The 17,127-nt window shown below is 39.3% G+C and overlaps 1 protein-coding gene across 1 annotated transcript in view; it reads left to right on the top strand.

The window, feature by feature from the left end:
• MUSK (muscle associated receptor tyrosine kinase) overlaps positions 1-17,127 on the top strand; it is a 221,111-nt gene that overhangs the window by 97,263 nt on the left and 106,721 nt on the right. The window contains exon 5 of the mRNA XM_069086620.1: positions 7,517-7,658. Within this exon, the coding sequence (XP_068942721.1) occupies positions 7,517-7,658 (142 nt within the window). The remainder of the gene's footprint in view (positions 1-7,516; positions 7,659-17,127) is intronic.

Here is a 17,127-nt window from a genome sequence, read left to right as displayed (position 1 = left end):
TGACTTTTGGATTAATTGCTCATTTAAGGGTTTCTGTTTGGTTTTTTCTTACTTTCAACAAAACTTTCTCCTGCATTGTGCTGAATCATATACATGCAAGCAGGGAGGTAGCTGCCTCTTAATGGGCAATAGTGTCCATATATTTGTTTACCTGCAAGTCAAGATAAATAAAGAAATCCTTCCAAGGAGAATTTGGTCCTTCATGGAATAAGAGGCTCTATCAAAATGATTCCAATTGGAAGAAAAGGGGCTCATCTGAGACTGTCCATGTTAGCACAAGGTACACTCTCCTTCCTCCTTTCTGCCTGCTAACCTCCCTAATTTCCTTTAGGTCCCAACCAATATCCTTTCTTTAACTGGAAGACTTCACCAACTCCTCTTAAGTCTAGTACCTTCCCTCTGTTATTTTTTACCTATCTATTCTACATATAGCTTGCTTTGCGTGTATTTGTTTGCATGTCACTTCCTCCATTCAATTATGAACTCCTTCATGGCAGGGTCTGTCTTTTCCTTCTTTTTATATCCTCGGTATTTAGCATAGTACCTGGTACACAGTAGTCACTTTATATATATATATATATATATATATATATATATATATATATAGAGAGAGAGAGAGAGAGAGAGAGAGAGAGAGAGAGAGAGAGAGAGACTGATTGATTGATTCAGGGTACTCTGTGATGAAACTGGGAGTTTTCTTTATCCAAATAAGGAAGTGTAAAAGAATTTCCTAAACAACCTGATAATATAATAGAGTATCGGGTACTGAATGAAGTCAGTTTATGGTACTCAGTGAACTCATATTCTGTGTTTAAGGACCAGTCACACCTGTTGGCACTATAAAAAGTAAGATAGCCTGACTGTGGAAAGTGACCTTGATAGTTTGGTCTAGAGGAAAGCCTGAGCCCTTGACGACTTACTCGTTACCTCTCCACTTGTATCTCTAGCAGTGTGAAACAAAGAAGGAAAGTATTTTTCCTTCTCTCTCTGTCCCCCACCAGAATAACGTCCTCTGTTAGAAACACAAGACCGTAAGAGGCCCATGCTATCACAAACCCTGAGAAGAGAAATCAAGGACATTGCTTCCTGATCCCCTGCCCTTTGTGACAAGAGAGACAAGAAGAGGGAGGCTTGGTGCCTGGAGCTAAAATCCTGCTCCTTGGGAGATAGCAAGGTCCAGAACCAAGATTCTGAGACAGCAGAATTGGGGGAAACTTTCTGATAGTCCTAGGGTAAAGACTGCTGCAGAACAATCACCTGCGTTTCAGCTGAACCAGAAGATGGAGGTGGTGAAGATTACATATATGAAGTGTCCAGCAATGTCCAGTGGAACAGCATCTGGCAATGTCTAAAGTGTCTTCTTCATCAGAGACGTGATTTGCTAATCCTTGCACAAAAGTCCTGGCTACACATGTCTTCTGATGATGTTGGGTATACTTGTGGGAGAGTATATCCCATGTTAATTTATGGAGGAGGTGCTTTGTGTTTTTGCTTTGAGCTGATTGTGTTCTCTGCTTGATTATTGAATGAAACCATCAAGAGTGTAGTCATCTTCTGGGGGACCTAACCTGGAAAGTGGAGGATATCCCCAGGCATTACCTATATATCCTCTGCATTTGTAACAGCTGAGTCTTGATCATACATCTTGCACATATTAAGGAATTCTTTAGGCTTCAGGGCCTAAAGTATAGTTCACTCTAATTTGAAGTTAAGCTATGGAATAGTTTCTCCATTGTTTGAGAAATAGTGGTCTTAAATGATTGCAACACTATACAAAGTACCATTGATTTTGGGAATACCCATAAATTGCTATGAAGATACCACTAAAGAGGTTTTATACAGTACTTTGGCATTTCTCTGCCTGTGTAAAATGCTGGATGAGAGCATTTATGGGGGAAGGATAATGTAAATTCTGCTCTATGTGAGTTCCCGGAAGGTAGCAGAACTTCCCAAATTCTCTAGAGAGATACTTGGAGAGGAGGTTGCCTAGAAAATAATCATAAAACCATCTACCTTTGATCATGAATTCATGAGAAAAAAATCTATCTAGAAGAACATAGAAAGCTACCAAAATGGTAACTCTTAGAGTGGGATTCTTCTAGTCCCAAATATCCTGTTTCATCAAAAGTATAGGCGCAGGTCTTAGAACAAGCGCTGAGACAGAAACATCAACTGTATCCTTAACGGATTCTCCATGGGAAGTGGCCCTTAGTCCCTGGGCATACTCCTATGCTAAAAGGAAAGGATAAAGTTGAGCCCTTGATGGTAAAAATGTTTCTGGGCTCTACAGAAGTGGCAGGTGTCAGACATACTTCCCAGACAACTGCTAGCGGGTCGGAGTACCTTCATTTGCCACGTTCCATGAGTTAAAAATGGGAAAACCTGCCTACTGAAGTACATTAATGCTTGAGGACATGGGATCCTCAAATTTGGGAGTATGGAGCATAGCGAGGATCTTCACACTTTACTAACTACAGTGTAAGAGGTAAGTGAAGGCTGAAACTGTTTCCAACATACGTTACAAATGATACAGTAGGAAATGGTAATTAAAGGGAGGGACTTTGTAGCGTATGAACCAGAGAGTCCTGAGGTGATGAACTATTAGTGTGATAGCTTTGGTTATCTTAGGAGCAGGACCAATTTCCCTGTTCCATTTCATAAAATTGGTCAGAAGAAATGAGAGTTGAATAAGAAGGCCATCACAAGGGAAAATTTGACCAAACATAGATCACAGATTTGGGCAACTATGTGACACAGTAGGTAGAGTGCCCAGACTCATCTTCCTGAGTTCAAATCTGGCCTCAGACACTTACTAGTTGTGTGACCCTGGACAAGTCACTTAACCCTGCCTCAGTTTCCTCTTCTGTAAAATGAGCTGGAAAAGGAAATGGCAAACCACTCCAGTATCTTTGCCAACCCCTTCTCTAAAAAAAGGTATCACAAAGAGTCAAACACGACTGAAAAATGATTAAACAACACAAACTATACATAAGGATCCCTGCTAGCTACACATTGACTGAGAAAACCATATATTAAGAATTACCTATGTTCCATTGTATTTTTTATTTATTTTGCTAAATATCACCAAATTACATTTTAAGCTGATTCTGGCTACATCAGGAAGCATGGAGGGTGGGGTGGGGGCAATGTAGCCAGCCGAGGAGCAGGCAGCATATTATATGGCCTTGATCTCTACCCTTGAGAAATCATTGGAATGAAAGACCCTCCATTAGATTTCCCACATAGGCATCATTTGTTGACTATTGCCAATGAAGGTAAGTGATTTACATTACACACAAATGCCAGCCTAGACAGCCTGGAAGGTGTTTTGTACCAGGAAAACAAAAACTTGCAGAAGCCTATTGCATTTGCCAACTTGGGACTTGGGCAGTTAGACCCATTTTCCTATTCACAAATTGCAGTTTGGACCCCTAATATCCCAAAATCATCAGAGAGTTTCAAGATACAGTTCATGAAAGCCTGAAGAATGGATAACTCTCTTTAACAATGGGAAGGATTGTCATGTAGAAAAAAGATGAGATTTGTTATGTTTGACCCCAAGGACACAATAGAACAAAGTTGCAAAGGGACAAATTTTGCATTAGTTCGATGTAATGAAGAACGTGCAAAATGACTAGGGTTTTGCACTGAGCTGCTCACTAGCATTCCCCTTCACCAGCTTTTTCAAGTGAAGGCTGAATGACCACTTGAGCTCCTGAGTGGAGGCTGTTGGCTATGTAGAGGTGGAGCTAAATGATCTTGGAGATTCTTTCTACCTCTGAGATGTGATTCCATAACTATGGGCCTGTGGAACAGTTCTATTTAGTACCGCTGTTGCTCAGTAGTTTCGGTCGTGTTTTGATTCTTCATGAACCCATTCGGGTTTTTCTTGGCAAAGATGCTAGAACTATTTGCCATTTCCTTCTCTGACTCATTTTACAAATGAGGAAACTGAGGCAAATAGGGTTAAGTGACTTGCCCAGGGTCACACAGCTTTAGTAAGTGCCTGAGGCTGGATTTGAACACAGCTTATCCTGACTCCAGACCTGGCACTAACTTCCCTTCTATCTGTGTATAGAAACCTATAGTGTCAAATTGGATACCAAAAGGGATGGTCAGATGCTTTGGTAAATTATGGGTTCAATGGATAGTATAGGCCAGGGAGAAGCAATGCAGGACTCCATATCCCATAGACCCTAAGCTTGGACTCAGTGCTCTAAAGAGTATATACTAGGGCTCTCATACCCTATGCAGTGACTTATGGGAGCTGGTTCTGTCCCTAAGTCTGTTCCAACAGGCCAGGATTCAGAAGTGACTCCCCATCAGCAAAGTTTTCCATTTAAGATAATCAAATTTGATGTTTGTGATGTTGTTTGTAATGCTCAACATACTCAGCATCTTCTGACTCTCCTTGAAGGAAGTGTTTGTGCTATATAGGCATGAGGGTTCCAAGGAACCAGAAAGCCTTAAGCATCTTTTGCTTCTTGATCTCTAAACATTTTTAACTTATTTTTCATCCCCCTTCCTTGTGGCCAGTGTTAAACTGAAGATATGAAAACTCGATATAAGTTTACTTTGATGGGAAGAGCTTGTCAAAATCCTCAAAGAATGTTTCATCCTTAGCAACAGCTGTTGGGGCATAAATAGCAATCATCTTCCTTGGGACCTGTTTGTTTATGTTCATCATGACTATTGCAAAGCAAGATGACCTCATGGTTCATGAAGTGATATTTCTTACTGCCTTTGGGTACACAATGAAACCAATTCTGCCAGCTCCTTTCTTTGCCATTCCGAGGAGAAGCTACAAGCTACGTTTAATTTAGCTAGAATTTCTCTATATCTTTGAACTTGTAGAGACAGTACCAATATATACGTAGGACAGTTCTAACCACACCAAAACCAGATCCTTGGTGACTGTCATTTAGAGAACAGCAAAATTAATGTCATTGAAAAAACTGTGATTCTTTTATTTTTTTTTATTTTAAGCAATTGGGGTTAAGTAACTTGCTCAAGGTTACATGGCCAGGTGTTTCTGGGTGGGTGCTAAGTGTCTGAGCCCGGATTCGATCCCCAGGTCATCCCGACACTGGGGCCGGTGTTCTAACTCGCTGTGTTACCTGGCCGCCCCAAAACTGTGATTCTTAGCACACTTTTCCATTACTCACCGTCAATCTGGATAGAGAAGGATAGGTCATTTTGTGTTTTCTTTGTGTCATGGCCTGTCTTGTGCTCCCCCTTTATTCCCTCAAAAATATATGATTAGAGGATCTTAGATTCAAAGCTGAAAGGGACCTCTGAGGCAATCTTCAATGACCCCTTCATTTTACTGAGACTGAAATCTGGGAAGTTAAATCTGGCTTGTCCAAAGTCCCATTATCGATGGGATATTGTCAATGTGTGAAGCCAAAACAACCTTGGAACAGCATATCCCAAACAAGTCATATGGGAAATAGTGAAGTGTCTTGTCCAAGGTCACCCAAGTGCTAAGTGTCAGAGGTTGGGATCTTACCTTGGACGCTGGCACCAACGTTCTTTGTATAACCATCACCTGAAGGCCAACTTGCTGCTGCTGCGGAGTCTCTCTGTAATTAGGTAGGTTAGACACAGCCTGCTTCTGAGCCCATACTCAAAGCCTCTCTACCTCAGAGGAATGTCCTACTATACTTATTAGTAGAGCATTTGAGAACCTGGGCTCACCCCATGCCATAAAGTGGCATCAGTGTCGGATTGTGTTGGAGAGGGCTAGATGATATGAATGGAAAAATGAAGAGTTGAGTTAAATTATTTCCATGTAACTTTTTTTAATGGTTATAAAATGAATGGTTTTAGTTCGATTTTTAAAAATTGAACATCTTACATCTCATGAGAATAATCAGCAGAAAATATGCATTTCATATGATCTTTCAATGTCTCCAGTCTTCATCATTCCTTTGGAATATTGTGCTAAATCATGTATTTGGTACAAAAAAGTCAATTGTGGATCTGTCAGCCAATGATTTACACTAGCATGGGTGGTGGTTTTTTAAATTATGATGACTTAATACTATTTTAATTGAAATTTAGTTTAATGATCCTTTGTTTTAGTAATATTGCTTTGCCATTCTTGTTACTGTAGACACCCACCTGGTGAACCCCTTGAAAAGCTATCCCAGCTTTAATTGTGACACAGCAACTATTCAAAACCATAATATGGGGCAGCTAGTCAGCACAGTGAATAGAGCACTGGCCCTGGAGTCAGGAGGACCTGAGTTCAAATCCGGCCTTGGACACTTAACACAAAACTAGCTGTATGACCTTGGGCAAGTCACTTAACCCCATTTGCCCTACCTTCTCCCCTCAAAAAAAAAAGCAAAACCATAATATATGAGTACCCCTGGATGCTTACTGTTATCAGTCGACTAGAAGACCCATCAGTACAAAGCAAAACATATTTGATCAGACAGCATAGCAAATAAAATAATTACCTTCCCCCATTGACAATCATGTCTATTCTCCCTCAGGTTGCCAAACCACCAATGGGGTGTGGAAAATAAATGTGAGGCCTTACCCATAGGGAACATGTGTACCAGAGAGTACAGAAGGGGCATGTGCCAGGACTGCATGTGTAGAGCACAGGCTTGGGGTGCATACCACTGTGCCTGAGGCAGCTCACATCTCCAATACTGCAAAGTTATCAATATTCTCAGATGCTGTCATCTCTGTTGAGCACTGCCTCTCTGCTCTTCAATGCATCATCTCTGCTTGGTGTCTTCACCAGCTCCACGGTCGCCAAGTTGGTTTCTGCTAGTGCTAACCATCAGCTATTTGTCATCCCCAGAGCCATCTGCTTCTCCCTATTACCATCTGCTACGGGGCAATAGCTAGTGAGCTTTTTGATAGGGAAAACTACAGTTCTTTTAATTATCAGTCAGTAGTAAAGTACAATCATTCCCAGTCAGACATGTAGCAAAAGTGGAAAGAACATTCTAGGCTATGATTAAGTCTATTCCTCTTTTCTGGATCTGGTAATGATTAAAGTACATTGTCCTGGACAGCCATCTAACTTGTAAATACTATTATTTCTCTGATTGTGACATTGTTTCCTCAAAGGTTATGTCAGGGATGTCTGAGTAACTTTCTGAAGTCTGGGGAAATAAAGGGTACCTCATTTCCAAGTTCCTCTTTGATTATCATACAAATAAAGTTAGCTCCAAAGCAAATGTTCAAGTAAAGCATCCTTTTGGCCTTACCTACCCAACCAAAAAGTGTGTCTCTGTTACTCCTCATAATGTTATTGTGTACAACCATTTTTCTGAAAAATAAAGTATGCACTTTTAAGTTTAATCTGCCTTGTTAACATTTTTCACCACTTTAAATCTAGACAATGAACAAAGCAATAAATCAAGACCCACTTTACAACATTTGTAGATTTCTGAAATATAAATGCTTAAACAGCAAATTTAACAGTCCGCTCTCATAAGCCAGTACATCCTGACTTTTAATCATTCAACACGGAATCCTTTTCTGTTTCTCATAGGAAAATGCCCGAATCGCAATTCTTGAATCTGGGAGTTTAAGGATTCACAATGTTCAACGGGAAGATGCAGGACATTACAGATGTGTGGCCAAGAATAGCCTCGGGACAGCATATTCCAAACTAGTCATGCTGGAAGTAGAAGGTGAGTTCTACCTACCCTGGACAGATCAGAATGTGAGGTTTTTAAATTCCATTATGGAAGACATATATCTGAACTGGCTCAGACTAGAGGTCGGGGTAAGAACACCAAACCAAGGAAAATCCCAAGCACAAGACTACTCCAATGGCAATGAGGAAACCAAATTAATAAACAACAGACAGAATAATTCACTACATTCTATCAAATGTCCAAGTTCAGTAGTCACTCATTGCAACTCAACAAACATTTAGTAAGCATGTAAAATGTGGAAGGCACTCTGGTTGGTGCTGAGAAAATAAAGATAAAAATAAAATGAAATCAAAGAGAAAGCAATTTCAATGGTTTAGTGGAAAGAATTCTAGACTTGAGCTCAGGAGAGAACTGGTTTTGCATCCTGTCCCCAAAACGAACTAGTTCTGTGATCGTGGGTAAATCATTTCACTTTTCTGATTTTCAACTTGTAAAAATAGGTGCAATAATACTAGTAGTCACAAGATATCATAGTGAATCAAATGACGTGATGGATGTAAAATGTAAATTTTATAAATCTTATAAAACAAATACGCAAATCTTAAAAAACATAAATCTTAATGTGCTATATAAATTGCAGCCATTATAAACATTTCAATGGGACTGAATAGAAACTAGGAAATAATTTTGCCAGTTTGTGGTTTCCCTGATTCTCTATAGTCTGATCTCATCCTTCCTTTCCAGGTTTCTATTCCACTACTCCCTTTCATCTACATGTTGCGTTCCAGCCAGACTGGGATTACTTAATCACTATTCTCTAGAAACACATTTCATTATTTCCTGCCTATGTACCTTTAATCACACAACTACCTATCCCCAGAAGCCTTTAACCACCCATATCTATCTCTCTGAATCTTGCTTATACTTCAAGAAAATTCAAATACGATGTCACCTTCTCTGTAAAGATTTTTCTGATTCCACCACTAGAAATAATCTTTTCCTCCTTTAAAATGTCCAGACATTTTGTTTGTACCTCTCTTTGTTCTCCTCATGCACACTAATCCTGTTCATAGATGTGTGTTGAGGGAGTGAGGTAGGGAATATAATTTCCCCTACCTGACCACAAGCTCTCTTAAGTTATAGACTTTTTTTTTTACCCTTGAATTTCTCTCAGCATTAAGCACAGTACCCTGCATGAAATGCTTTAAAATGTCTGTTGAATGTTAGTTTTATTACTTGTAATATTTACCCTAGAGAACTGCACAGTTCTAATGTGTTAATTTTTTAAATTAAGCTTTGATGAAAATGTGAGCTCATCATTATGTAGCTGCCATTTGCTAACGGCACTCCCACTTACTTTTCTTAGGAAAGCATAAGGGTTGGTAGATAAGGATCATACATCTGGAGCTGGAAGAGTACCCAAGAACCATCTAGTCCAGTCCACTCATTTTATACATCAGGAAACTGAAGTCCAGGGAAATGAAATGACTTGTGCAAGGTGACAAATGGAATAAATGTCTGAACTCAGATCCTGTGACACTGAGGCAGCATCTGAACTCAGATCTTGTGAGTCTTTCCACACTGCACCATATTACTTCTCAACTGTCTAACAACCAAATGCACAAGGTTGTATCTGTGAAGTTTAAACAATTGTTTGGGTTGACTGATTCAAAGGAAAAACAACAAAAACATCTCCAGTGACTAGCCTGGTTAATAAATGAAATTACTTTTTCACAGCATCAAGTGGTGCATAGATGATCCTAATAACATTCATTTGTTTTTGCATAATTCACAAAGCTTTTTCATATCCTTTTGATTCTTACAGGAAAGCTATGAGTTTATAAAAACAGGTTTCCTTTACAAATGAAGAAAACAGAGTTGTAAAGGACCTTAGAGCTCATCCAGTCCAACACACCTCATTTTACAGATGAAAAAACTGAGACTCAAAAAGTTGAAGTGATGTACCCAAGGTCACATGGGTCATCACTAGCAAAGCCAGAATTTGAACCCAGGTCCTTTAAACCAAAAGGAGAGTTAACAAGGGCTGGAACTAGTGTAGCAGTGAGAGTAGAGAGGATAAGGAGCATTGCAGAGATGAACTGACAGGACTTGACCAATGGGATGATCACATTTGCTCTTCTTTTCCCACTTTGCTGCCTTTTGTCAGTTTGCTCATTCACAGTTGTTAATGTTATAGTTTGGTGGGGGTGGTGGGATCCTATAAAGCACTCCCTCTGTCACAGGCTCTGGCCTTTTGCTAAGGGAGGGGCACTTTATTTTGCTCATGTAATTGAGCAGCTCTTGATTGACTCTCATATGTCACCATTATCATATCCAGAGTGGGTGGCAGAGAATTAAAGATACAAGACATTGAATCAGGAATTGAAAAAAACTAAAGGAAGATGCCAGGGTACAGACATGCAGGGTAAGAATAAGGTTATGAGCTGGTTAGATGAGTCAGGGACAAAGCAAATGTCAAAGCTGGGCAAAAACCAGGTTGGTTGAAAAGAATGAATGGGGCACAATCAGACCAAGACCGAGTGTCATATTCTAGGCAAGCAAGAACTGGGATGTTTGCAGAAGCTGAAGGGAAAAAGAAGGCCTGTGGTCAAAGATCCTGATGAACATAAGAAATATCTGGAGGAAGGAAAGGTACAGGGTAAAGCAAGTAAGAAAGCAGCTTTGGGGCACTAGGGATGAAGGAGTTGAGTAACAGTGGCCAAAAGTTCCACGGGTCAGGGACACTGAACCGATAATGATATTTACCTGCTCAGATGGCAAATAGCGCTTTCTTCTCATGCATTACTGAATTAGGGTTCTCGTTTTGATTCCCTCTGATAAATCCCTACTCTATGTCTCATTGGGGTATCCAGGTGACCCTAAGTTACCAAAGTTTAGAGAAGTGGAGCTCAAGATCAGAGAATTCTTATTAGGATGAAAAGGTGTGGATCACGAGTCTTTGATAGATTCCATATCTGTTGTCTGAGGTCAGAAAGGCTTATCATGAAGGATGACTGTATTGTTTTTTGGCCATAAGAACTCATCAAGCTATCTCCTTACAGGGAGACCTGGAGAAGTTGCCCTTTGAACACGGAGAATTGCAGGAAAAACCTTGTACTGATGTGAAGAAGTCAGTAAACATTTATTAAGCACCTACTGTGTGAAAGGCACTATGCTAAGCTCTGAACATACAAAGAAAAACAAAAGGACAAAAGTCCCTGCTCTCGAGGAGTTCATAGTCTAATCAGGCAGACAGCTATGTACAAATATGCAATATACAGAATAGACTGAAATAATCAACAGAAAGAAGACATTAGAATTAAGGGATATAGGGGTGGCCATGTGGTGTAGTGAACAGAGCACTGGTCTTGGAGTCAGGAGGACCTGAGTTCAAATTCAGACTCAGACACTTGCCACACTTACTATATATGTGACCTTGGGCAAGTCACTTAACCCAACTGCCTTGCCTTCCCCCCTCCAAGAAAAAAGAAAATAATTAAGGGATATAAAAAAAGCTTCTTGTAGAAGTTAAGATTTTAGCTGGACCTTGAAGGAAATCTTAGATCATTAAAGTATAAGTATCACATAGTTCTATTAGACTGAGACCTCCATGAAAACACAGTCTGTATCACCTCTAAATTTCGTATCTCCCCCAGCATCTAGCATAGTTCTTGGTATATCCATGAGATTAAAAAATATAGTTGTTTCATTGAATATATACTACCTGTTAGTAGCTGAAGCCTAAGCTAGCTGCCCATCTGCCTCATGTACTTAGGAAGGTGAAGTACCTAGAAAGTTGAGTAGAGGAGATAATGAGAAAAAAGAGAAAAGGTCAGCTACAGAATGAAAGATCCTGAATTTAAGCCACTTCTATGCTTCCCCTTTTGTTAAAAGTTCCTCTTTATATTAAAAAATAGAATTATGTTTTATGCAGGAAGATGCTTAAAAAAAAAAACAGGGGATGGTTAGGTTACACAGTGAATAGAGCACTGGCCCTGGAGTCAGGAGGACCTAAGTTCAAATCTGGCCTCAAACACTTAACACTTACTAGCCATGTGACCTTGGGCAAGTCACTTAACACCAGTTGCCCTGCCCTCCCCCCTCCAAAAAGCAAAATAAAAACAAAAACGAATTCCACCAAAGTCATCTCTTCAATCACCTTGTATTAATTCTTATTTCATAACGAAGAGGTTTTTTTTTCTTACTTAGTTTGAAAAACAATGTATTTAAAAAGGCAAAAAGTAAAAATAAACTATGTAGTTATCTCATAATGCTTTTCTGTAACCTCTCTTTATAAATATGTTACTTCAGGGGAAGTAGAATAATGAATAGGAAACTATTCATCCCAGCATAACTTTACCATTATCCCTATTTTTAAAAGTTTCCTTTTTTCTAGACTAACTGCAATTGTTGCATTTCTAATGTTTATTAATAATGTTAGAATGCATAATAACAATAGTTAATATTTAGATAGTACTTTAAGGTTTGCTAAGTGCTTTATAAACATTATCTCATTTTATTGTTCCAACAACCATGGGAATTTTTATCCCCATTTTACAGATGAGGAAACTGAGGCAGACAGAGAGGTTAAGTGACTTGTTCAGGGTCACATAGCTAGTAAGTATCTGAGAACGGACTTGAACTTGGGTCTTCCTGGCTCCATTTCCAGTGCTTCCTCCAGAGAGGAGTTAGCATAATTTCCTACTGAAATTGTGGCTTTTTCTGGGTCATGTAGAAAGAATGGAAATCAAACTCAAGAAGTCCAAGTTCTTTGACTTGCTCACTTCATGCCTGGCACACAGTAAATGCTTAATACATGCTTTTTCTTTCATTCATTTATTAATGGCACTTCATTCTCTAGCATAATAAATACTAAAACAGCTGCTTCATATACCTTCAACTTCACATGTCTTTCCTGCATTACAAAATTTCTTGGTCTCAACCCGAGGAATGCTATCAAGCTATAAGGGATTTCTATATCTTTTCACCCTAGTGACAAAAAAGGTGTCCAGTGAGCATTAATGTACAAATGTGAAATCTTTCTAGTCTGAACTTGTAACATATTATGACTCAGATGTTTGGAGAATCTTTTTTAAGTCTCTCTAATTAAAAAAAAATTTAAAAGGTAAACACCAACTTAATTTATACTTTCTTGATGATGCTTTCTGGGTTAGCAAAACTTAAATGGTGCATCAGTTGAGGGCTAGACACTACCTTTTATTACTTCTCCTTAATCTAATTGTATCTCATACAAGAACATTGCTCTGGAAACAAATGAGTATTTTTTTTAAAATTATTCTTTACAAAGTAAAACTGATAGGAAGTGACTAGAATACCAAAGGGAATAAACAACATAAAAATAGGTTGTCATTCGGTTCTTCAGTCACTACCTGGATCATACCTCTGGATGTTAAAAACTGTAGCTCAGTTTCCTCATTTGTCAAATAAGAAGTTGACTAGGCAAACTCTTAAGACCCTTCTAGCTCTGAATCTTCTGTGAAATTTGTATAGTATCACAGATTTTGGTGCTAGAAAGGATTTTAAAGGTTACTAAGTCTAAACTCTCCAGTTTTGTTTTGATTTTTCTTTTTTTTCTTTTTTTTGGAGGGGGAAGTGCAGGGAAATTGGGGTTAAGTGACTTGCCCAAGGTCACACAACTAGTAAGTGTTAAGTGTCTGAGGCTGGATTTGAACTTAGGTCCTCCTGACTCCAGGGCTGGTGCTCTATTCACTGAACCACCTAGCCTCCATTAAAGTCTCCAGTTTTTAAAACTATGTTGCTAAGACCCAGAGAATTTAAGTGACTTGTCTACAGTTGTATAGCTAGTAAGCTTCTGAGATGAGATTCAAGCCTAGGTTCCCTATTCAAGTGTATCATGCTATCAACTAGACCACTTATTGCCTCTGAGTTAGGATTGGAGCTAAGGGAAGGGTTTTGAGTGAGTTGAGATCCAGTGCTAAGAGGCAGACTGGATAAAACACATAACAGGAAAAGTCAGCAGGTTGGAAATAAGAAAAATAAGTCTGAGAACAGAATAGTCTTGAGTACATTTCATATGCGTAGAGGCCCACACCTTTTGTGTGTGTGTGTGTAAGTGTGTAAGTATGTAAATCCATGAGTGAGGTCAAGGTTTTCCTAGGGATCACAGTCTCCTCATGTATAAAAGAGGAGTTGGACTGGATGAGTTCTGGAAACCTTTCTACTCTAAAATTCTGTATGACTGTGTGCTAGAAAAGAATCTTTGACTAGGTTTCTCTTAGGCTTACATGTTAAGCTCTCATTAGTGCTAAAGGAACTTGACAATCCAGAGTTGAATGTTCTTGGCTCTACAAAGGGACCTGAATGTACTGACCTAAGCTGACACCTCTGTTCTCCCTGATCAACTGTCTAAGTGTGTCTGTTCCTCTTTGAAAGATACTAGGCAGAATCAATAAAGCCCACTTTGAGAATTCTACATGACATGCTCCAGAGGCTATCACAGATGGCTTTCAAGATATTTGAAAGTACAAAATCTCTTAAAGTTTTTTAAATTTATTTTTCTCCATTACATGTAAAAACAATTTTAGCATTCATTTTTTTTAAATGCTGAGATCCAATTTCTCTCTCCCTTCTATCACCCCTCCTTGAGAAGCCAAGCAATTTGATATAGATCATACGTGTGCAGCCATGGAAAGCATATTTCCATATTAGGCATGTTACAAAAGGAAACGGACAAAACAAACAAGAAAAATAAAGAAAAGTTTTTAAAAGTATGCTTTGGTTTGCATTCAGGCTCCAGTTCTTTCTCTGGTAGGGAATAGTGAGAAATTAAAATTTTCTCAAAGGTCTATGTATATTTAACTTAGTATTTATGTCTTTTTCTTTTGGAACGCCAGTGGAAAATACTTGCTTTTTGAGGAAAAAGTCTTTCTTTTCATCTTTATTGCAATTAATGGTACATATTAAGGGTTTAAATGTTCGCAAGATACTTCACCTGCTTTTCCCTTTGTTTGTCATGCAGCTCTTAATATGACAAATGCAACAGAGAGAGGTATTAAAAAAAGACCCCTGTGTGTGCTGTGTGCTTAATGATCGTGCCATTAATATTTGCTGTGGTCCTGTTCTGGGCATCAACCTTGCTTGCTGCGTGCTACTAATAAGTTTGACTGTGCAGAAATGTGAGCAAAGAATGTTGCAGATGGATGTTTCCTCTTTTGGAAGAATGGGCAAGCCTTTCCTGGTCCCAAACACTGCTATTGGAGGCAATTTGCATGACTTTCTAGAGTGCATGTTGTGAGGGAAAAGTCTAATAAGATTGAGTGGAGTGAGGCAGCTCTGTTAAGCATCTAAGTGGAACTTTCTTGAAGGTTCTAAAGGCTTAAGAGAAGAAGAAAAAAAGAAAGACCCTAGAGTATATCCTTGATTCAATGTTTGTGCTGCTTGCATTATTCACAGTTCACCTTCAAGACAATATGACCTAGTAGATAGAGAGTTGGCCTCAGAGCAGGAGGAAAGGGGTCCAAGTATCACCTCTAACACATACGGGCTTGTGATCCTGGGCTTAACCTCTCAGTGTTCTAAGAAAACTGTTTAATATTATGTTTTGTAGAGAGTATTTCCTCACCTAGGAGTTCTCTATATCAATATCATCAAAGGTCTAGGCTCAACCCTTCTCCCTTATTGCCACATAATCGTTTCTCAGGTAAAGTTCCTGCCAAAGGTGCATAAGGCACTTCCACCCCTGCCCTTGTCAGTCCTTGACTTTGGTCCTACAGAAGAATCTAAATCTCTTACTTTCCAGTTTTCTTAGAGCAAAGTACTCAGTGCCAAGCCTTTTAGAAGCAAGGTCTTAAGAGGTCAGTATGCAAAATTTGACAAGGGAGGGAGAGTTCACTTTGATTCAATGAAAGGTGGGAACGACAGCACATTTTCAGAGAAATGGCATTATTCAGACTTCCAAGCTAACAGAAGGGTGAGGAGCAGAGTTTTAGAAGGGGCAGATTCAGGTCAGTGTTTTCATAGAGAGAAAAACTGGTAATTAGTAGAGGAACCTGAAGGCAGGTCTTTGCAGTTTCCCTCCTGGGAATCATGGGATGTAGCCAACTGGATCAGTTTTTTATCCTCAAGCTTCTTTCTGTTATTGTAGCAGCCTTCCCAGCAAGTAAAGAAATTAAGACCCTGCTGTTTCTTCTTTTTTGTTGCTTTTTGAAGGGCAATTGGGGTTGAGTGACTTGCCCAAGGTCACATGGCTAGTTGTTGTGTGTGTGTGTGTGTGTGTGTGTGTGTGTGTGTGTGTGTGTAAGTGTCTGAGGCCGGATTTGAACTGAGGTCCTCCTGACCCCAAGGTCGGTGCTCTATTCACTGCGCCACCTAGCCGCCCCGACCCTGCTATTTCTTGACTTTTTGACTCCAAAGTAGGCATTCCTTTAAAGTCAAGTCAATAAGCATTTATTAACCACCTACTATATTCATGTATGTTATGCTAAGCACTAGGGATATAAAAAAGACAAAACCAAAACAAAGTAAAATTAAAAAAAAATCAAAACAGTCCCAGCCCTCAAGGACCTTACTGGAGGAGGAGACAACATGCAACCAACTATGTACACACAATTCACATCCATGCACATGCACACACATACATACATGACATTGGAGCTAATTTCTAAGGGACATTACTAAGATGAAAGAAAGGAAAGGCTTCTTGCCAAAAGCAGGACCTTAGCTGAGACCTCAAGGAAACAAAGGAAACAGGCAGGGAGGAGAAGTTGAGAGTTCCAGGCATGGGAAGACAGCCAGTAAGAATGCAGGAAGTCAAATGATGGAATGTCTTGTGTATAGAATAACAAAATGAGTGTCATTGGTTCGCATTGCTTTTTGAGGAAAAAGTCTTTTCATCTTTATTGCAATTAATGGTATGTGGAGTATGTGGAGGGGAATAAGACAATAAGAAGACTGGAAAGTCAGGAAGAAGAGTGTTAAAAACTGAACAGAGGATTTTATATTTGATCCTAGAGGTGATAGGGAGCCATTGAAGTTTATTGAATGGAGAAGGGCATAACATGATCAGATCTGTGCTTTAGGGAGGTGAATTTGAGAGTGCAGTGGTGTGGGACTTGGAAAAGAAGAAAAAAATTAATCTAGGGTAGACTTTTTATTCTTTCATGAGAAAATATCCTTTAAAATTTGTGATTTTTGCAATATTCAAAAGGCCACCTTAGAGGCAGTAAGACCCAGTGGATGGAGACTTGATGTTGGGAGCCCCAGCAGGTGGCTATTGCCATAATTCAGACTTCCACTACGTCACTGCTGTACAGTTTCAACATCACAAGGAAAAGACCATTTGTTCTGTCCCTTCTAGCAGAGAGAGGATGATGAAAAAAATAGAGATTGCTTAGTTCACCTTTATGAGGTTGCCTTAGAACAAATGTCATTATGGCCAGAGTATGAGATCATGCCCCAGAAGGAAATGTGTAAAACGAACAGCCAAATAAGCGTGTCTACTTTACACACTAAGTACAATCTT

The sequence above is a fragment of the Petaurus breviceps genome, unplaced genomic scaffold, assembly GCF_028583685.1.
Source record: "Petaurus breviceps papuanus isolate PSGF00001 unplaced genomic scaffold, PetGlider_PUasm1.0 118, whole genome shotgun sequence".
Lineage (NCBI taxonomy): Eukaryota > Metazoa > Chordata > Mammalia > Diprotodontia > Petauridae > Petaurus > Petaurus breviceps.
Note: the sequence above shows the minus strand (reverse complement) of the source record. Positions and strands in the feature narration are given on the sequence as shown.